The sequence below is a fragment of the Diabrotica virgifera genome, chromosome 9, assembly GCF_917563875.1.
Source record: "Diabrotica virgifera virgifera chromosome 9, PGI_DIABVI_V3a".
Lineage (NCBI taxonomy): Eukaryota > Metazoa > Arthropoda > Insecta > Coleoptera > Chrysomelidae > Diabrotica > Diabrotica virgifera.
Genome location: NC_065451.1, coordinates 30,132,040 through 30,151,212, shown reverse-complemented (window position 1 = coordinate 30,151,212; position 19,173 = coordinate 30,132,040). Strand labels below are relative to the sequence as shown.

At 33.7% G+C, this 19,173-nt stretch overlaps 1 protein-coding gene across 1 annotated transcript in view; it reads left to right on the top strand.

Annotated features, from left to right (window-relative positions):
- The window catches only part of LOC126892619 (gastrula zinc finger protein XlCGF57.1-like), a 32,709-nt gene extending 22,794 nt beyond the window's left edge, over positions 1-9,915 (top strand). The window contains exon 2 of the mRNA XM_050662213.1: positions 6,203-9,915. Within this exon, the coding sequence (XP_050518170.1) occupies positions 6,203-8,001 (1,799 nt within the window). The 3' untranslated portion in view covers positions 8,002-9,915. The remainder of the gene's footprint in view (positions 1-6,202) is intronic.
- The last annotated feature ends 9,258 nt before the right edge of the window (positions 9,916-19,173 follow it).

Below are 19,173 nucleotides of genomic sequence, written 5' to 3'. Positions count from 1 at the left end.
TGCAATTTTGTGATTACCTAGTTGATAAATATATAACGGAAGATTCAACATTTCCACCTTACATGTGAGCTTCAGATTCATCATCTTTCATATTTTAGTACATCCTTTCACGGTTTTTGCTCTAAATTTTAAAGAACCGCTTGGATTGACATGAAATTTGGCATACGCATATCTTACATGTCAAAGAAAAAAAGTTATATTGTGCCGATGTCTGCTTTTGGCCTGGGGGTGACTTTCACCCCCTCTTGGGAGTGAAAAAATATATGTCCAAAATAAGTCCGGAAATTGATAAACTGACTAATTTTAAGTAACGTTTGTTCTATAGAGTTTTTCACTTTTCAAGTCAACACTTTTCGAGTTATTTGCGAGTGAATATGTTCATTTTTCAACAAAATAACTACATTTTTAGACAGTTTTTCTGAGCAAAACGTTCTAAGCAAAAATATAGCTTGTAAAAAAGTTTAAAAAATGGTGTACCCGTTAGGTCGCTGGACCTCGTAGAACCAGCGTTATAGCTAATGAAAAATAGATTCATATTCACCAAATTTCAAATAGAATATTTCGAAGTGAAATGTTAAAAATATTAAGCGCTTTTTGGGGGAAACCCATTATAACTTTTTTTAAAGTGTTTAAAAAAAGCTTTGTTTTTTAAAAAGTTTCTAGTGTTAAATTTAATCAAGTTACGCTCAAAATAAAGTTAGTCCATTTTGTTTTGGCAAAAAAAATCGGGAAGACCACCCCCTAATTAGCAGCTTAAATGAAATTAATCGTTACCGCTCCACAAATTATTTTATTTATTTCTTACTAATGAAGTAAAAACCTCACATGTAGGTAGGTGGTATATAATTATATTTATATATATATTTATATATATATATATATATATATATATATATATATATATATATATATATATATATATATATATATATACAGGGTGTCCCAGACTAATTTACCCACGCTATATCTCTTAAACGAATAGAGATTTTCGAATGGGACAAAAAGTGGTCTATTCTACTTGTAATACACTTTAATATGGCGTAGAAAAAAATTATCCCCTAAATATTCATCCCTTAGTTACAACCACTAACTTTAATTTTTTTAATAGCACCCTGTATATTTTTTTTATAGTTTTGGATATGGACTTCTATCGTCTATTCAACACATTTTTTAAAAATAAAATCGGTTCGTAAATAACCAAGAAAATATCAGTTAAGTTTTGTTAATTATGTGTCCCAGACTAATTTATCCAGGCTATATTTCTAAAAAGAATAGAGATTTTCGAATGGGACAAAAACTGATCTATTACATTTGTAATACACTTTCATATGGCGTAGAAAAAATGCATCCCCTAAATATTCATCCCTAACTTACAGGGTGCTATTTAAAAAAAATTAAGTTAGGGGTTGTAACTAAGGGATGGATATTTAGGGGATATTTTTTTTTCTACGCCGTATTAAAGTGTATTACAAATGTAATAGATCAGTTTTTGTCCCATTCGAAAATCTCTATTCTTTTAAGAAATATAGCCTGGATAAATTAGTCTGGGACACATAATTAACAAAACTTAACTGATATTTTCTTGGTTATTTACGAACCGATTTTATTTTTAAAAAATGTGTTGAATAGACGATAGAAGTCCATATCCAAAACTATAAAAAAATATGCAGGGTGCTATTAAAAAAATTAAAGTTAAGGGTTGCAACTAAGGGATGAATATTTAGGGGATGATTTTTTTCTACGCCATATTAAAGTGTATTACAAGTAGAATAGACCACTTTTTGTCCCATTCGAAAATCTCTATTCGTTTAAGAGATATAGCGTGGGTAAATTAGTCTGGGACACCCTGTATATATATATATATATATATATATATATATATATATATATATATATAATTATATACCACCTACCTACATGTGAGGTTTTTACTTCATTAGTAAGTTTTTATTATGGTATACAGCCAATGAGAGGAATCTTTTCCTTTATATTTTATTTTATTTATGTTTTGTTTATATGATCTGTAAGTTTCATCGATTTAAAGTGCTTATTTTTGAAAAAATTTGGTTTTAAAGTAAAATTTTTAAAAATTTTAATTTTGAAAAATATGCTTTTTTTCAAAATAACTTAAAAATTGTTAGAGATACCAAAAATATCGAAAAGCAAAAAATGTCAGCATTGCTTTTTTGAATATCATGTATTTTTTTGTTTTTCTGTTAGACAAAAATTGATTAAGATTTAATGTTTCTAAATTTGCATACATTCGTGATCAGTGACTCGTTCAACCCCTTTTAACTACAGCCCTTTCAAAAATAAGGACTTTATACCGATGAAATTTACAGATCATATAAACAATACATACACGAGTCAAGAAACTTGTGAAGTCGTAACGATTAAGTTCATTTGAGATACTAATTAGGGGGTGATTTTCCCGATTTTTTTACCAAAAAAAAGGGACTAACTTTATTTTGAGCGTAACTTGTTTAATTTTGATGCTAGAAATTTTTTTATGAAACAAAAATGAAGCTTTTTTTAAACACTTTAAATAAGTTGTAATGAGTTTTCCCCAAAATGTGCTTCATTTTTGGTTATTTTACGTTAAAGTATTCCATTTGGAATTTGACGAATATGAACCTATTTTTAATTAGCTATAACTCTGCTTCTACTGGGTATAGAGACGTTATATATACACCATTTTTTTAAATTTTTTACAGGCTATATTTTTGCTAAGAATGTTTTTTCGACAAAATACTTACTATTTGAGTTATTTGCGAAAAACTGTCTATAAGCGTGGTTATTTTGTTGAAAAAAGGAACATATTCACTGGCAAATAACTCGAAAAGTATTGACTTTTTTATAGAACCAAAGTTACTTAAAATTAGTCCGTTTATCCATTTCCGTACTTACTTTGGACGAAGATTTTTTTACCCCCAAGAGGGGGGTTTCGCGCTTACCCTTCCCTTTTGTAGACTACTCCGTGATTCAAAAAACATTCCGGTGTGCACCTCCTTACGATTTGACAGACAAAAAGAAATTGAAAATAAAAGTTGTCCAAACTTCAAACGCGTTTTTCTCAAAACTTCTCTTTTAAAGGTTACTCGGCCGATCTACCTGAAATTCGTAGATTTTCTTTGAGCATTTAATGAGGTAGCGCTGTCGAGATATATTTGGTTTTATGCTTATTTTTTGTTTAACAATAATAAATATGTTGATTTTCGTGCTTTTGTTACAAATAATTTCACTTTTTTGAATTCCGAGTGATACCAAGGACTCAAAAATCTTTAAAATTAAAAAAAACTCGCTAATGAAATCTGTTTAAATTTTTTATTTCACATGATTCAGTGACGAGTTGTGATGTCCACTTCAAAATCCATTTTTTTGAGGTGTCTAAAAATTTGCCGCCGTTAGCATATTTTTCAATATTTTTCCTTGAACTTTTTTTTTGATATTCTTTGAATTGTACTTAATATGCTTATTTAGTTTAAAAATAAAATAGTAACATGGTTTTAAAAAGAATCACAAAAATGTGCTTAAAATGTTGATTTTAAACCATACCCTTCCCTTAAGAGAACTGAAAAAAAATCACTGGTAAAGTTTATTATTGAACAGCAAAAAATTGCCAGTACCATTCTTTTATCTTTTCCCGTTAAAAAATATTACATATAGTCCACTCTTTCACGGTTTTTGCTCTAAATTTTAAAGAACCGCTTGGTTTGACATGAAATTTGGCGTACGTATAGCTTACATGTCAAAGAAAAAAGTGATATTGTGCCGATGTGTGCTTTTGCCCTGGGGTTGAATTTCACCCCCTTTTGGGGGTGAAAAAATATATGTCCAAAATAAGTCCGGAAATGGATAAACTGACTAATTTTAAGTAACTTTTGTTCTATAGAGCTTTTTCGCCAAGTCAACACTTTTCGAGTTATTTGCGAGTGAATATGTTCATTTTTCAACAAAATAACCACATTTTTAGACGGTTTTTCGCAAATAACTCAAAAAATAAGTATTTTGTCGAAAAAACGTTCTTAGCAAAAATATAGCCTATAAAAAAGTAAAAAAATGGTGTACGCGTTAGGTCTCTGGATCTCGTAGAACCAGAGTTATAGCCAATGAAAAATAGATTAATATTCACCAAATTTAAAATAGAATATTTCGACGTGAAATATCCAAAAAATTAAGCACTTTTTGGGGAAAACCCATTATAACTTTTTTAAAGGTTTAAAAAAAAGCTTTATTTCTGTTTTTACAAAAAGTTTCTAGCATTAAATTTAAGCAAGTTTCGCTCAAAATAAAGTTGATCCCTTTTTTTTTACAAAAAAAATCGGGAAGACCACCCCCTAATTAGCAACTTAAATGAAATTAATCGTTACTGCTCCACAAATTATTTTACTTATGTTGTGTTTATATGATCTGTAAGTTTCATCGATTCAAAGTGCTTATTTTTGAAAAAATTTGGTTTCAAAGTAAAATTTTTAAAAATTTAAATTTTGAAAAATATGCTTTTTTTTCAAAATAACTTAAAAATTGTTAGAGATACCAAAAATCTCGAAAAACAAAAAAAGTCAGATTTGCTTTTCTGAATATCATGTATTTTTTTGTTTTTCTGTTGAGACAAAAATTGATTAAGATTTGATGTTTCTAAATTTGCATACTTTCGTGATCAGTGACTCGTTTAACCCCTTTTAACTACAGCCCTTTCAATAATAAGGACTTTGAACCGATGAAACTTATAGATCATATAAACAATATATACACGAGTCAAGAAACTTGTGAAGTCGTAACGATTAGGTTAATTTAAGATACTAATTAGGGGGAGATTTTCTCGATTTTTTTACCAAAACCAAAAGGGACTAACTTTATTTTGAGCGTAACTTGTTTAATTTTGATACTAGAAATTTTTTTTATAAAACAAAAATGAAGCTTTTTTTAAACACTTTAAATAAGTTGTAATGAGTTTTCCCCGAAATGTGCTTCATTTTTGGTTATTTCACCTTAAAGTATTCCATTTGAAATTTGACGAATATGAACCTATTTTCATTAGCTATAACTCTGCTTCTACTAGGTGTAGAGATGTGATATATACACCATTTTTAAAAAAATTTTACAGGCTATATTTTTGCTAAGAATGTTTTTTCGACAAAATACTTACTATTTGAGTTATTTGCGAAAAACCGTCTAAAAGCGTGGTTATATAGTTGAAAAAATGAACATATTCACTGCCAAATAATTCCAAAAGTATTGACTTAGTGAAAAAACTCTATAGAACAAAAGTTACTTAAAATTAGCCAGTTTATCCATTTCCTGACTTTCTTTGGACGAATATTTTTTCACCCCCAAGAGGGGGTGAAAACCACCCCCAAGGCAAAAGCACATATCGGCACAATATCACTTTTTTTTCTTTGACTTGTTAGCTATGTGTATGCCAAATTTCATGTCAATTCAAGCGGTTCTTTAAAATTTAGAGGTTTTGCAATATTTTACCGTTAAAGAACGGACTAATAGAGGTCTTTCAAAACGAAATAAAATACTATTGGGACCGTGCAAGTTCGGAAAAGCGACACCTGGTTTCATAGCTCGGCAACATTTTTCGCACTTTTAATTATATTGGCCAATCATATAGGTCCTGGTTACTGGACAATTGTCAAGGCCATAGCTAAAAAAATTAAAAGAAGAAAAAGTAATATTAAGGTCGTTATTAAAAGGTAAACAATTGTATGTAGTAAATAAAATTAATTATAAAATGCACTACTACAAGCAATATACGATTAATTAATTTTACTTTTATATAATAATTGCATACCATATCAATATTGTGGACCAACATATAATTTTTCTTATTCACTGACAGTAGATATGAAATATACGTCAATTTGACAATTTCAATTGACAATGAATAATTTAAGAAAGTTGCAAGATTTCTCCGCTATTCGCGCACGATCGTTTCTCGTATCCCCTCTAAGTACGTGCACACAGCGATTACAGTTTATTTAAATTGGTAATACTTTTCTAAAAATGATATTTAGTGCGTTAATGCATTGGAACGGTGTATAAAACATGAATAGCTAATTTTTTATTGTTACAATTTGTACGATCTACACAAACATATTTTTTTAATCCAGTCTAGTTTGACTACTAAAATTATACATTATGTACTTATAATTTAGTTGCATTTTATTGATTTAATAGAGGTTTATAATTTTAGGTCTCTGTTGTAAAGATATGAAAACTGATGCCAGTAGTCTCTCAACAAAGGATGATAGAAGTGACAGTAATTTGAACCAATATGTGTTTTCCAATACCAATATGAACACTGGAGGACAACGTTTTATATGCCTCCTTTGCAAGAAACCATTTTCAAGCAATTCTCGTTTAAAACTGCATATGAGGATACACACTGTTAAAAAACCATTTGAATGTGAAATTTGCTCCAAACAATTGTCAACGAAACAAGTTTTACAATTGCATATGAGAGTGCATACTGGGGAAAAACTATTTAAATGTAAAATTTGCGCCAAACAGTTTTCAACAAAACACACTTTGCAATCGCATATGACAGTGCATCCTGGTGAAAAATCATTTGAATGTGAAATTTGCACGAAACAGTTTTCAACGAAACCACTTTTAAAATCGCATATCAGAGTGCATACTGGTGAAAAACCATTTGGATGTGAAATGTGCACCAAACAGTTTTCAACGAAACCATTTTTAAAATCGCATATGAGAGTGCATACTGGTGAAAAACCATTTAAATGTGAAATTTGCACCAAACAGTTTTCAACGAAACAAGTTTTAAAATCGCATATGACAGTGCATACTGGTGAAAAATCATTTGAATGTGAAATTTGCACCAAACAGTTTTCAACGAAACCGCTTTTAAAATCGCATATGAGAAGGCATACGGGTGAAAAACCATTTGAATGTCAAACTTGCGCCAAACAATTTTCATCAAAGGGTAATTTAAAAGCACATATGACAGTGCATCCCGGTGAAAAACCATTTAAGTGTGAAAGTTGCACTAAACAGTTTTCAACGAAACCACTTTTAAAATCGCATATGAGTGTCCATAATGGTGAAAAACCATTTGAATGTGAAATTTGCACCAAACAGTTTTCAACGAAACCACTTTTAAAATCGCATATGAGAGTGCATATTGGTGAAAAACCATTTCAATGTGAAATTTGCACCAAACAGTTTTCATCGAATCAAATTTTAAAATCGCATTTGAGAGTGCATACTGGTGAAAAACCATTTGAATGTGAAATTTGCACCAAACAGTTTTCAACGAAATCAATTTTAAAATCACATATGAGTGTACATACTGGTGAAAAACCATTTGAATGTGAAATTTGCACCAAACAGTTTTCAACGAAACCAATTTTAAAATCACATATGAGAGTGCATACTGATGAAAAACCATTTGAATGTGAAATTTGCTCCAAACAGTTTTCAACGAAACCATTTGTAAAATCGCATATGAGAGTGCATACTGGTGAAAGCCCATTTAAATGTGAAATTTGCACCAAAATGTTCTCAACGAGACAAGTTTTAAATACACATATGGGTGTGCATACTGGTCAAAAACCAGTTTCATGCGAAATTTGCTCTGAACAGTTTTTAACAAAGTATTATTTAACATTACATATGAAATTGCATACTGGTGAAGAACCGTTTGAATGTGAAATTTGCACCAAGCAATTTTCAACAAAGAGTAATTTAAAAGCACATATGACAGTGCATCCTGGTGAAAAACCATTTGGATGTGAAATTTGCACAAAACAGTTTTCAACGAAACCACTTTTAAAATCACATATGAGAGTGCATACTGGCGAAAAATCAGTTGAATGTGAAATTTGCACCAAACAGTTTTCAACGAAACAAGTTTTAAATACGCATATGAGCGTACACACTGGTCAAAAACCAGTTACATGCAAAATTTGCTCTGAACAGTTTTTAACAAAGTATTATTTAACAAAACATATGAAATTGCATATAGGTGAATAGCTATTTGAATGTGAAATTTGCACCAAACAGTTTTCAACAAAAAGTTATTTTTTAATACATATGAGAAATCATACTGGTGAAAAAACATTTGAATGTGAAATTTGCGATAAGCAGTTTTCGATGAAACAAGTTTTGAATACACATATGAGAGTGCATACTGGTCAAAAACCAGTTGAATGCGCAATTTGCACCAAACAGTTTTTAACAAAGTATTATTTAGCAATACATATGAAATTGCATGCTGGTGAAAACCTATTTGAATGTGAAATTTGCACCAAACAATTTTCAACAAAGAATAATTTAAATGCACATATGACAGTGCATACTGGTGAAAAACACTTTGAATGTGAAATTTGCACTAAACAATGCTAACATGCTAACGCGCGTTTTAATGAGACGTGCGTTGAACGCTGCATCAGCACCCGACTGTTGTAAACGAGCGTCAGCTTGCGCTCTGAGATCATTGGTTTTGTGTGTTACCGTTCAGATGGCCAGATGACCGCTCGCTTTTGATGCAGATAGATATTTTTTGGGTTGTCAATGACATTAAATATTTTTGTACAATATAAAAGAACCTATAATATTCTATTTGTTACCCATAATCGGTGGGCTGAAAAATTCGTAGGATAATATAGAACGAATTTTTTTTTATATAAAAGTTGATTTTATTATTCATTATAATAGTTACCTTCGAGAACGATACAACGATTATACGGTCATATAGTTTGTCATTTGTCTTTAGTCTTAAAATAAGCTCAGTTTCGGCGATTACCTTTTCATTGGTGCTAAATTTTTTCCAGCGAGCATTCTCTTGAGCTCAGCGAACAGGTGGTAGCTGCTGAGAGTTATATCTGGTGAATACGGTGGCTGCGGAAGCAACTCGAAGCCCAATTTATGATATTTTGCCGTATTTTCATTGATTTGTGACACGGTGCGTTGTCGTGATGAAATAGCACTTTATTTTTCTTCAAATGGGACCGTTTTTTCGCGATTTCGTCCTTTAAATGCTCCAATAACGTAAGGTAATTGTTGCTGTTAACGGTTTTTCCCTTTTCAAGATAGTCGTTGAATATTATACCATGCACATTCCAAAATACTGATGCCATAACCTTGCCTGCCGACTGTTGCGTCTTTCCACGCTTTGGAGTCGGTTCATCACGTGCAGTCCACTCGGCAGACTGTCGATTGGACTCCGGTGTGGAATGATGGAGCCATGTTTCATTCATTGTAATATATCGATGCAAAAATTTGGTTTTATTACGATAGAATAACTCAAACTTCTCAGAATCATCAATTCGTTGTTTTTTTTTTATCGATTGTGAGCTCTCGCGGCACCCACTTTGCACAGAGCTAGCGCATACCCAAATATTCATGCACAATATATCCAACACTTTTCTTTGATATCTTTAGAGTCTCAGCTATCTCGAACAACTTCACTTTACGGTCAACCAAAATTATTTTGTGGACTTTTTTTATATTTCCGTCGGTAACAGCCTCTTTGGGACGTCCACTGCGTGCATCATCATCGGTGCTCATTTCGCCTCGTTTAAACTTAGCAAACCCTTTCTTAACGGTTGATTTTCCTGATGCATAGTCCGAATAATATGTTTATCAAGCCAAGCTTTGGCTTTAACAGTTTTTTTTTTCGCCAAAAAGCAATGATTTATTAAGACACAAAATTTTTATCAATTTTTTTAAAACTAACACAAGTTGCAACTAATAGTTCGACAGCTGTCACATTTATACACGCATCTTTTGAAGGTTAGGGCTGAATAAAAAGAATATAAATTTAATACCAGTAGTGCCATCTATGTGTCAGCCTACGAACTTTTCATCCCACCTGTTAATAAGATCCTAGATAATAGAAAAAAAATTAAAGTAAGATCATTGCAAAAAATAAAACGTTTAATTTAATTATTTTGTTATTTAAAGAATACCATAATAATCATTTATTGAAATTAAATTTATGGACAAGGTATTATTATAGTCTAGGCGCCAAATAGAGTTCACCGTGTCCTTTTCAATGCTGATGGACAAACTCAACGGTTTCTTATGTATTTTTGGCTGCTGACTACGAATTTCGGGGGTGGATTTCGATCCTAGTGGTCGAAAAATTGTTATTAACAATTTAATTGTTTATAAGGCTCTGGATCATAGACTAAAAGAGATAAAAAAATGTTTCAAATAAAATTTGTTCCTTAATAAAAAACGAAGAAAAAATCGTTTACTAAACTTAAATCCACCTATTAGGACTCAACATATTGTAAAATTAGTGCACAATGCAAATTGCAAATTAAAAAAATAAGTATTTTTCGAAGCTTTATCGATCGTAACTCGGCTTCTACGCATGCAAACGAGCTTTAGAAGATCTTATTTTAAAGCCTAATTAATAGGCTTCCAAACAAAGTTTGTTAAATTACTTTATCTTCATTTGAAGTTATAATTTTCTTAAAAAAATTGTACATTAATTTGTTTACAAGGGTTTCAAGCAAATTTGACCTATAAACATTTATACTTTAATTAACAATAATGATAGAAGAACTCACAAGGAACAATTTGAGCTTATGAAAATGTTCGTAAGTTATTTTTGGCTAAGATATCGATATTTAAATGGTGCGCTATGAGGCGCAAGATCGGCTCACCGCGTAAAGGTTCAGGCGCTATTTTCTCGACGCAAATTATAATTTCTATGTATACATACGTTATCTTCATTTTTCATTTTTGAAGATCCTAATAAGATTTTATCATATAATTCTTATAATAAAATCATCATATTGTACTTCGTATCACCTTTCATTCTATTTACTCTGTCTTCTATTTTTTGTACTAAATGCGAAAAAAAACATTAAAAACTAATATTTCAGAAGTATAACTAAAAAATAATTTGATATTATTTATTAATACTATTTTTACTAACATTTTTTTTTCATACATCTGCATAGAGATACACAGGGAATCTCAGCTTTTTTACATCTGCATAAGTTCTTAGAGAAATTTTTATGTTACATGTTTACAAGTCTGTTCTTGTAGGCAGTAAATCTAAAACTTTTTGCGACTTCAGAGTCTAACTCTCTATATGATATCCATATAAAGTGGATCTACTTCTTTTGAAGCATCATCAAGGCCCGTCAATTGTGTGTATGCCACCATATTATAAATGCTCGTTTTATATGCAATGATGATGCTGCAAAAGAACTCGATCCATTTTTATATGGGTAATGCATATCACATATTGGTTCATTTGCTTGCGTAGAAGCCGAGTTACGATCGATAAAGCGTCGAAGAATACTTACTTACTTACTGTAAGCCGATCTTGTGCCTCATAGCGCGCCATTAAAATATCGATATCTTGGCCAAAAATAAACATACGAACATTTTCGTAAGCTCAAATTGTTCCTTTTGAGTTCTTATATCATTGTTAATTAAAGTATAAATGTTTATAGCTCAAATTTGCTTGAAACCCTTATAAACAAATTAATGTATAATTTTTTTTAGAAAATTATAACTTTAAACGGGTATAACTTTAAAACAAATGAAGATAAAGTAATTTAGCAAACTTTGTTTGAAAGCCTATTAATTAAGCTTTAAAACGAGACCTTCCATAGCTCATTTACGTGTGTAGAAGCCGAGTTACGATCGATAAAGCTTCGAAAAATACTTATTTTGCAATTTGCATTGTGCACTAATTTTACAATATCTTAAGTTCTAATTATTGAATTTAACAATTATATTAAAAACAATTTATAAACAATTAAATTGTTTATAACAATTTTTTGACCACTCGGATCGAAATCCACCCTCTAAATTCGTAATCAGCAGCCAAAAATCCATAAGAAACCGTTGTGTTTGTCCATCAGAATTGAAAAGGACACGGTGACCCCTCGGGCGCCTAGACTATTAGGAGATAGTTGATATTGTTATAGAAAGAACATTTGATATTTTGAAGAGAAAATTTTCCATTTTAATATGTGTAATAAAACATAGGCGTAACCAGGCGGGGTTTTGGGGGTTGTAACCCCCCCATTGGGATGTACTTTGAGCTCTATACGCTTAACACCATAGCCCTCAGAGACCTTCCAGTAGTTGTAACCCCCCCCCTTAGGATCATCCTGGTTACGCCTATGTAATAAAATGCAAGTTACCTTTTGTTCAAAGGATAATAACAGATTGTTTATTTTTACATAATAGTGCAGTAGTTCATAGAAAGCATTGGTATACTGGCAAATGAAAATGCTTTTGATATTGTAACAAAAGAGAAATCTTGGACCACCGCCGTATAACAGTAAACACCTCGAGAATGACGTCATCGAATGATCTAGGCCTCGGCGGAAAGGAGGAGGGACTTCTCGAACGTACGATCCGTAGGCGCCAAGTGTAACAAAAGAGAAATCTTGGACCACCGCCGTATAACAGTAAACACCTCGAGAATGACGTCATCGAATGATCTAGGCCTCGGCGGAAAGGAGGAGGGACTTCTCGAACGTACGATCCGTAGGCGGAACACGCTGATAGCTAGAGATGGGCGTCGATTGTTCCAGAATAACAACTGGGTATAAATACGAGCATATTTGTAAATACAGTTTAGTCTTAAGCTAAAGTTTGTAAAGTAAACTTGTATAAATAAATAATAAAGTCGTATATAAATACGAACCGCTAGTTTTATTGTAATTATAAGTAATTACAATAGTCACGTTACAGTTGGTGTCGGTGTTCGGTTAACTTAGTGCGATATAAATAAGTGAATTACAGAGAGACTTTAAAAGACTTTTGAACTTTATTCGTCGGGAATAACCGGAGTGCGTTAATTGTTCGGTATTCGGAAAGACTTTTGGACTTTATTCGTCGGGAATAGTTAAAGTGCGTTGATTGTTCGGTATTCGGAAAGACTGTTAAAAGACATTTTGGAAAGTACGTGTGTGCCGACCAAAGATGATGCTACAAGAACTTACAGTAAAACAGCTCCGTGAACAGCTAGAGGAACGGGATCTGGACAGCAGTGGGCTCAAGATAGTCCTACAAGCACGACTCGAGGATGTCCTCACGAAGAACGGAGAAGACCCAAAGACGTTCCACTTCCAGTCAGCAGAACAAGCAATCTTATCGAAATTAAAAACTGTTTCTGAAACGATCGATGAAACTTCTAGAAAAAGCGACGAGAAATTCGAAAACGTTGCTAAAAAATTTGACGAGACTTCTCAAGTAATTAAAGAAGTTAGTAGACAGAATAACGAGAAACTTGAAGAAGTTAGTAGACAGAACAACGAGAAATTTGAAAGTGTTTCTCAAAAGATCGATGAAACTTCTAGAAAAAGCGACGAGAAATTTGAAAGTGTTTCTCAAGTAATTAAAGACGTTTGTAGACAGAATGACGAGAAATTTGAAGAAGTTTCTAGAACATTCGATAAGATGCAGAAAAGTGTAGAGACCGTAGAAGAAAAGATCAAACAACTAGAGAGCATGATAACCGATACAAAAGTACAACCATCAGTTAATGCAGCAGCGTTAGATCCTGTAGTCAAAGATGAACTACCGAGAGACGAAACGTCGCATAATATGAGATTCAAATTACCACCATTCGATGGAAAGTCCTCTTGGTCCATATATCTTAGACAATTTGAAGCTATTGCGACCGCCAATCATTGGACCGAACAGGAAAAGGCTGTTTCCTTGACTGCTGCTTTGCGAGGTGATGCTGCAGATATATTAAGATCAATTCCTAAGGGTCAAGAAAATTGTTACCAGACCTTGTTCACTCGTCTAGAAAAACGCTATGGAGATGCCCATCTACAACAAGTATACAAAGCACAACTGCGAAGTAGAAGTCAACGAGCAAGTGAGAATCTGCGAGAATTTGAAGCAGATGTGGCTCGTGTGGTGCGGTTGGCTTATCCAGAGGTGCCAGACAGCGTTTTAGAAGAAATTGCAGTAGATACCTTCGTCAATGGGCTGAAAGATAATGAACTACAGAAAGCTTTACGACTAGCAAGACCGAAAGTTTTAGATGAAGCACTTGCTATTGCCTTGGAACACGAAGCAGCTAGCCAAGCTTCACGAAACAATCGAGTAATAACCGTGGAAAAAGGCGATAAGAGAAAAGATGAACGTTTGGTGGAAATGGTACGGAGGGTGATTCGTGACACGATGCCGAAGAGACGCATGAAGAGGGCTGGAAGAGTTGGTTCAAATACAGATGCTTCCTCGATACGGCCATGCAGTGAAAGTTGTAATCACCGGCTTAAAGTAGATGAACAGCTTTGCCCTGTGAGACGAACTACCGTCGTTAATGAGCAATGGCAGCCACAACAGTTACAAGAAGCCCAAGAAGACGATCCATGTATAAAAAGAGTATTGGATTGGATGCGTCGAGGTGAGAGACCTAGTTGGCAAAACATTAGTGCATGTAGTCCGGAAGTCAAGGCCTACTGGAGCCAATGGAATTGCCTGATACTAAAAGATGATCTTCTGTACAGAACCTTTGAGAACGATGATGGTACAGAATCTAAGCTTCAGTTGATTGTACCTAAAAGTAAAGTGTCAGAAGTATTGCGTCAGTTGCATGACGGTACATCAGGTGGACACTTTGGTATTACGAAGACTCTGCAAAAGGTTCGAGAACGGTTCTATTGGGTGAACTGTAAAGATGATGTAAGAAGATGGTGCCAGAAATGTGAACTGTGTGCATCCGGTAATGGTCCAGTTGGTAAAAAGAGAGCACCCATGAGACAGTACAATGTTGGCAGTCCTATGGAAAGAGTAGCAATCGACATTGCAGGTCCATTTCCAGAAACTGATGCTGGAAATAAATACATCCTGGTAGCCATGGATTATTTTACGAAATGGACCGAGGCCTATGCATTACCAAATCAAGAAGCTGCTACCGTTGCAGAGGTACTTGTTAAAGAATTCTTCAGCCGATTTGGTGTTCCCTTGGAGATCCACTCCGACCAAGGGCGAAACTTTGAGTCAGCTCTTTTCCAAAACGTTTGTAAATTGATTGGTGTCAATAAGACCAGAACAACACCCCTGCATCCTCAATCAGATGGGATGGTCGAGAGGATGAACCGAACGATGGGTAAACACTTGTCCAAAGTTGTATCTGAAAATCAGCGAGATTGGGACCAACACATTCATTTATTCCTGATGGCCTACCGCTCGGCCGTAAATGAAACTACAGGTCAAACACCAACCTGCCTGATGTTGGGTCGTGAAGTTCGGTTGCCCTGCGACCTAGAGTTTGGTTGCGGACCTTCTGAGGAACATGTTGCAGGTGAAGAATACGTCGACCGCCTGAAGTTACGAATGAACAACATTCATGAACTTGCCCGACAACACATCCAGATAGCCAGTGACAGATTGAAAGATCAATATGATTCTCGATGCAAGATTGAAAGCTTCGAAATAGGTGATCTTGTCTGGCTTTATAATCCACAACGTCGTCGCGGCTTGTGTCCTAAACTACAAAGACAATGGGAAGGTCCGTATGAAGTTAAGAAGAAAATAAATGACGTAATATACAGAATTAAGAAGTTGCCAAACGGTAAACCAAAAGTTATTCACATAAATCGTCTCGCACCATATGCTGGCTCAAATGAAACAGAGGAAGCCCGAGTCCTCCAACAGGAGATGAAAGATGCACCACAGCCAAGTTTTAAGGAATTTATGTCAAATTACGCAGAAAGAAAGAGTGCTAGATTCGGCGTGACCACAGAAGTTCAGCAAGATCTGTTTGGTGTTCCAGAAAACGTCTCTCTAGCCCACTGTGTTGCCCAAGACCTCGAGATGACTAAAGGAATCTCGTCCGTATTCAATAGAAAGTTCGGCCGCCTGGACGAGTTAAGGAATCAACAACCTAAAATTGGAAGAGTATTGCGATTGGAAGATGGTCCTCGATCTTTGCTGTATATAGTGACCAGGAAGTCTTATACGGACACGCCAAGCTACGAGAACATATGGCGTGCTCTAACTAATTTGAAGAAAATCGTGTGTAATTATGACATCAAAGATTTGGCTATACCAAAAATAGGCCATGCAGTAGAAAGTCTGGATTGGAAGATTGTGAGAAGCATGCTTGAAGTGATCTTCAGAGAAACTGGCGTACGAATTACTGTGTGTTGCATGAACCCGAAGATGTCATACCCTTCAAAGACAGTAGACTGCTATTTCTTCTTGAAGGGTGTATGCAGAGATGGAGAGTCGTGTAGATTCCGCCATCCTGGGCCTTCATCTAGAGTTGCTGATCGGGACGCTCAGATCTTAAGAGGGGAGCAGTGTAACAAAAGAGAAATCTTGGACCACCGCCGTATAACAGTAAACACCTCGAGAATGACGTCATCGAATGATCTAGGCCTCGGCGGAAAGGAGGAGGGACTTCTCGAACGTACGATCCGTAGGCGGAACACGCTGATAGCTAGAGATGGGCGTCGATTGTTCCAGAATAACAACTGGGTATAAATACGAGCATATTTGTAAATACAGTTTAGTCTTAAGCTAAAGTTTGTAAAGTAAACTTGTATAAATAAATAATAAAGTCGTATATAAATACGAACCGCTAGTTTTATTGTAGGTAATTATAAGTAATTACAATAGTCACGTTACAATATAGATATAGTTCAAGCTGAGGTAGTACATTTTCAACCAGTAGCAATGGATCAAATCTAGTCCAGCGAAATTTTATAAATACACTGGTCAACTTGAATTTTTAGTCCGAGTTCTGTACCTCTGATTGTGATTACATATGCCTAACTAAAGAAAGAAAAAATATTTTTATCTAATAAAGTTTGCTTTTGTACCTATGTACCAGCACGAAATTTCAAATTTGATAAAAAAGCTCATATTTTAATTAAAATTATTTTTAAAAGTAAACAAATTTTGAATTATATATTTATATTAACTTTAATTATAAAAGGTGGCATGTATAAAAACCATAAATACAAAAAACAATATAAATAAAACTTTAAACATGAACAGTTTTGGTATTTCTATTATGAAAACAAGGACTGTCTCGTAGGAGTCCTCAAATGTAGTTACCATCATGTTCTCATGAAATTCTTCGTGATACCGTTGATCGAAGTCCATTACATCTTGGTAAAAGCATTCCCCTGCTCTTCTGAATATGCACCTAAGTTGTCGTTAAACTGATCCAAGTGAGCATGTAGCATGTGATGTGTACTTTAAGAGATATCCTGCAACCCATACACATGAGTTTGAAGCTGTCAAGCATGTTAGAAATAAGCTCTTTGTAATTGTCAGCCTCTGATAGTTTCGGAAAAATTTATTTAAAAATTGAAAGGCGTCAGAATCTTGATGAAGAGCCTTTACGAACTAATTCATGAGACTTAATTTTATATTCAAGAGGCATTAATGTCACTGAATGTTTTTATACAAAGATTTGATTTTTATATTTATGTAAGTATTAAAAAATACTCTGTCGACTATTACACCATAGTAAGAATAAATAAGAAATCAATGCTCCAATTTTCTTTCTTAAACTTGTTTCCAATCGGCAGTCACTCAAGCCCTCCGGGCTCTCATGTCTATTGCCGAGAAATAAGTTTTCGAAAAATTGTCACATTATTGTACATATCTATTCTCACTCTCATGTGATATTAATGTTGATTATTTTTTAATGATTTTAACTTCCAACCGTGTAGTAAGATTTTTCATCACATGTTTAATTCTGTCCAATCAGATTATTATTACAGCGGTAATTTTCTACTCTAGATTATTATAGTGGGAATAATTTTAAATAGATTGTTTATGTTTAATTGCAACCAGTTTCCTAGTTTTGACAACTGTCACATTTAAGAAAATAATCATAATAAACTTTTAGTTTTGCATCTAATCTCAAATTGTCACGAAGAGAACACAAATCGGCAATTTTAAGCGCTCGGGTTTACTTCGGTAAGATTATTTCATGAATAAAACTATTTATAAATAATTTAAACTAATATTTTATTAATATCTTTGTCTGAATATTTGCTAAACTATGCTGTTCACTTTGACAAGTTGAAAAATGTGTGTCACATTAATTGGGATCAATTTCACTGAATGTTTTTATACAAAGATGTAAGGATTAAATAATACTCTGTCGAATATCACACGATAGTAAGAATAAATAAGAAAATAATGCTCCAATTTTCTTTCTTAACCCGGGAGTAGTCGCGCTCACTCCTGTAACGTCGATAGTCGCGTGAGATTCTATCTCAAAATAAGAATTTAAAACAAATTTTTATTTTGTACTATTTTTATCTACTGTTTATATTGAAAATATATATTTCTAACAATTTTATTTAAAAAACCTGTGTTAACGGCCACCTGCCAACATCGGCCACTTGTCCTAACGGCCAGTTTAAAAATTTCCCAAACCAATTATATGTAGACTACAAAAACTGGAAATACCGTCCACCTTTCTATATCGACCAATAGTTCTTTCATTTTTAGTGGTCGTTACTGACAAATTTTACTGTACATATTACGAAAAAGGATGAAATGTGAGATTCTATCTAACAGCGCGACTACTCGCGGGTTAAAGCTAATTGGCTCTCCCCAAAGCCATAAATTCCACAAAAAGAAGAAGAAGAAAAAAAATTCCTACGCATTACTACACCCTTCCTCGAGGCACTTACGAAATTTTTTCAAAATTGCAAAATTTTTCATCAAGTTATCGCGAAAAAGGATAAAAATTGAGATTCTATCTCACCGCCCGACTACTCGCGGGTTAAACTTGTTTCCAATCGGCAATGGTCACTCGATCCCTCCGGGATCTCGTGTCTATTTCCAGGAAACAAGTTTTCGAAAAATTGTCGAATTATTGTCAATTTATTCTCACTCTCTTGTGATATTTGAGAATAAACTTGGCAGTGACACTGACTACTGTCAAACACTGACAGAATAAAGTACTCTTTATACTTATACAATATTCAAAGTGCAGCCAATGCAGTACCAATGAAGTTGGGATTGGGAGGCGGATAGCACATCAGTTGGTTTGCGTAAAAACTCTTCACTTGCCGATTTTAGCACTGCCTTCAGTCGCTCCCAGATAACAATATAAACTAGTTTCAAACTTGCAACAAGTTTGATACATCAAACTTAAAAGCTTGCTGCAAGTTTGCCATGGCAACTCTGCAAACTTGCAGCAAGTTTAAATCAAACTTTCTAGTTACAGTGTGACAA